Here is a 2,498-nt window from a genome sequence, read left to right as displayed (position 1 = left end):
TCCATGAATGCCTTCCTCGTAGCTATCAACTTATAGAGTGATTGAACTTGACCCAATTGATATCCTTGGTCCACCTAAAGGTCGTCTTCGCTCTGCATGTATAACTATCCTATAATAGGGCACGTTCATGGCTGTCCCAGCGTTGTCGATACGACACTTGACTGCATAATTTATTTATTTTAAAGTCAATTATCAATACAATTCTGAAATGAGTTTTATTTTTATTTTTAATCAAAATATTTTTTCTAATAAATATAATTAATGTTTTTATATATTCAACATTATTATTCTATTAACAGATAATTTTAACATGATCATTCAATTAAATTAACAGAAATAAAGTAAAATAAAAAAATAGGGGACTATTTTTAAATATCGCAAAAATAATCTACGCATCTTTGAATTGCAATAGTACAGACAGTTAGGGTATTTAATGTTTTGTGCTGTGACTAAACCGATTTAAATTAAATAGTTTTTTATTAATAGGCTTCCGCTTCGACCCAACCAGACTTCAGCAAATTCTGGTATATTTTTGGACACGAAGGATTGCAGGTACTATTCAACAGGGAGTAAAGAAAGTATCGCAAAAACTTTACAACATACCTAATTATTATCGAACATTATTAGAACATTTTTTTATCTTTTAAAACCTTATTTCCGCATGTAATTTTGTATTACTCGCATACCAATATATGCTGCAGCAGTATAGAACATTAAATTAACACTGCGTTTTAATGTAACTTGTGCAAACCATATTTTAAATGGATTGCCATTCAACATCGTGGGCCAGTCCGCTATACTGACGTCCTCATACGTTTGAGCTTGGGGACGTAAGCATCTCATCAGGTGGAGATAAGTCGTGTGACCAGCTTCCAATGCAGCTGCCAAGTCCCCGTCAGCAAACACGTCCAAAGCACCCCACTCGAGAAAACTGGGTTTAGTTTTACCGGTTAAAAGCCGTAAACCAATGTAATCTCCACATCTGGGTATGTACACATCGGCTATTTCGGTTTCTCTGTAGCTGACTGGTGTTGCGGCATCTTCACCAAATAGTCTTACCAACTGCTTTATAACAGCCTCTTTTGAATCATCATCGTCGTTCTCTTTGACTCTCAAAAAACCTATCAATGCTGCATACTTTTCGAGGCTACCAGTCAAAGATAGGTCTGGACGCTCTGTCGCCCAAAGTATAGGTCCTCGCACACTCAAAATATCGCCGCTGTAACCAAACCGCTTCCAAAAACTTTCTTCGTATTGTATTAGAAACTTTTTGCTTTTGCCCTTTTTCATTTCTGAAGTTATGGCAATTTCGTTATTATAAAGCAGTCGAGCTTCAACCTCGATATTACGAAGTTCATCGGGCTTGATCGCCATTGCCAACAGATTGCAAACGTAATTTTGATCTCCTTTCAAAGTTTTCAATATAACTTGTTCATTTGAGTATGTGCTTATTTTACTTATTGATTTAGCTGGCATTGTAATATTAGCCAAGCTCTTCTGTAGTTTGTTAGCGATACGTTTTCTGCAATGCCCCAGGAGTTTTTCCCGCATCTTAATATTATCGCCGTCCAAATGATTTCTTGTACTGCTTGTTCTATAACATTGATGTAAGTAGAAAAGGACAGATACTACATTGGCAGGAGCACCACATACTAAACGCACCATATTCCTCATAATATCTTTAGAATTTGAGAATATTAACTCGTTGCATATATGCTTCTCCATCGTTGTTTGATCGAAATATATCAGCTGCTTTCGTTCAGACACGTTGTCGATACTATATGATTGAAAAAGATTTCTCATACTTTGATCCAATAGCGTTTGATATCGATTCAATTCAAAGCTTTCGAAAATGTTGAGATAGTCAAAATCATGGAAATCCTGTGTACAATCAACGATACCACCAGTACTGTATTCGAATAGTTTGTTCAAGGGTGATTTAACTTTATCTGGAGTCATTATCGCTTTAGGAAGAGGAATTTTAAATTCTTTGGCATAAACAGTTATATAGCGCCTTCCAACAGTGTCTAAAACTTTCTGAGCAGTGTTCTTATACGCATTCTCTTTATCTTCTTCCTCATCTTCATCCACAAAGGCTACGTTGCACTTGGAGCCACCTACTTCTTTACCAGTTAGGTCAAGTACCACGATATCCATTGTATCACCGAATTTCTTTTTCAGTTTATGTGCTGTTACAAATCCTGGAAGACTGCAGCCTAGTATGATCACATCTGCTTTGATATGGTTGGTAGAACTTTCGCTCCACGATGACCTTCTTGTGTTCCCTGACATATCTGTACAAAATGTACAAAATATAATGCAGTGGCTTGCTCGTAATTCATTCAAAAATTTGAATTTAAACATTAAATACATATTTTTTACATTCTTACATAATCAATAATGACAGATATTTTCTATTACTGTTGATTGACGTTAGACGTTTAAAAACAAATTAAAATGGTTTTTACCAGATCTATTCAAAAATTAAAAATAAAAAT

The 2,498-nt window shown here is 35.3% G+C and overlaps 1 protein-coding gene across 1 annotated transcript; it reads right to left on the bottom strand.

The window, feature by feature from the left end:
* Positions 1 to 651: 651 nt before the first annotated feature.
* Positions 652 to 2,292, bottom strand: LOC112048376 (probable flavin-containing monoamine oxidase A). Its single transcript, XM_052882041.1, has one exon. The coding sequence runs from the start codon at positions 2,290 to 2,292 to the stop codon at positions 652 to 654; it is 1,641 nt and encodes a 546-aa protein (XP_052738001.1).
* Positions 2,293 to 2,498: the final 206 nt, after the last annotated feature.

This window comes from Bicyclus anynana, chromosome 1 (assembly GCF_947172395.1).
Source record: "Bicyclus anynana chromosome 1, ilBicAnyn1.1, whole genome shotgun sequence".
Lineage (NCBI taxonomy): Eukaryota > Metazoa > Arthropoda > Insecta > Lepidoptera > Nymphalidae > Bicyclus > Bicyclus anynana.
Note: the sequence above shows the minus strand (reverse complement) of the source record. Positions and strands in the feature narration are given on the sequence as shown.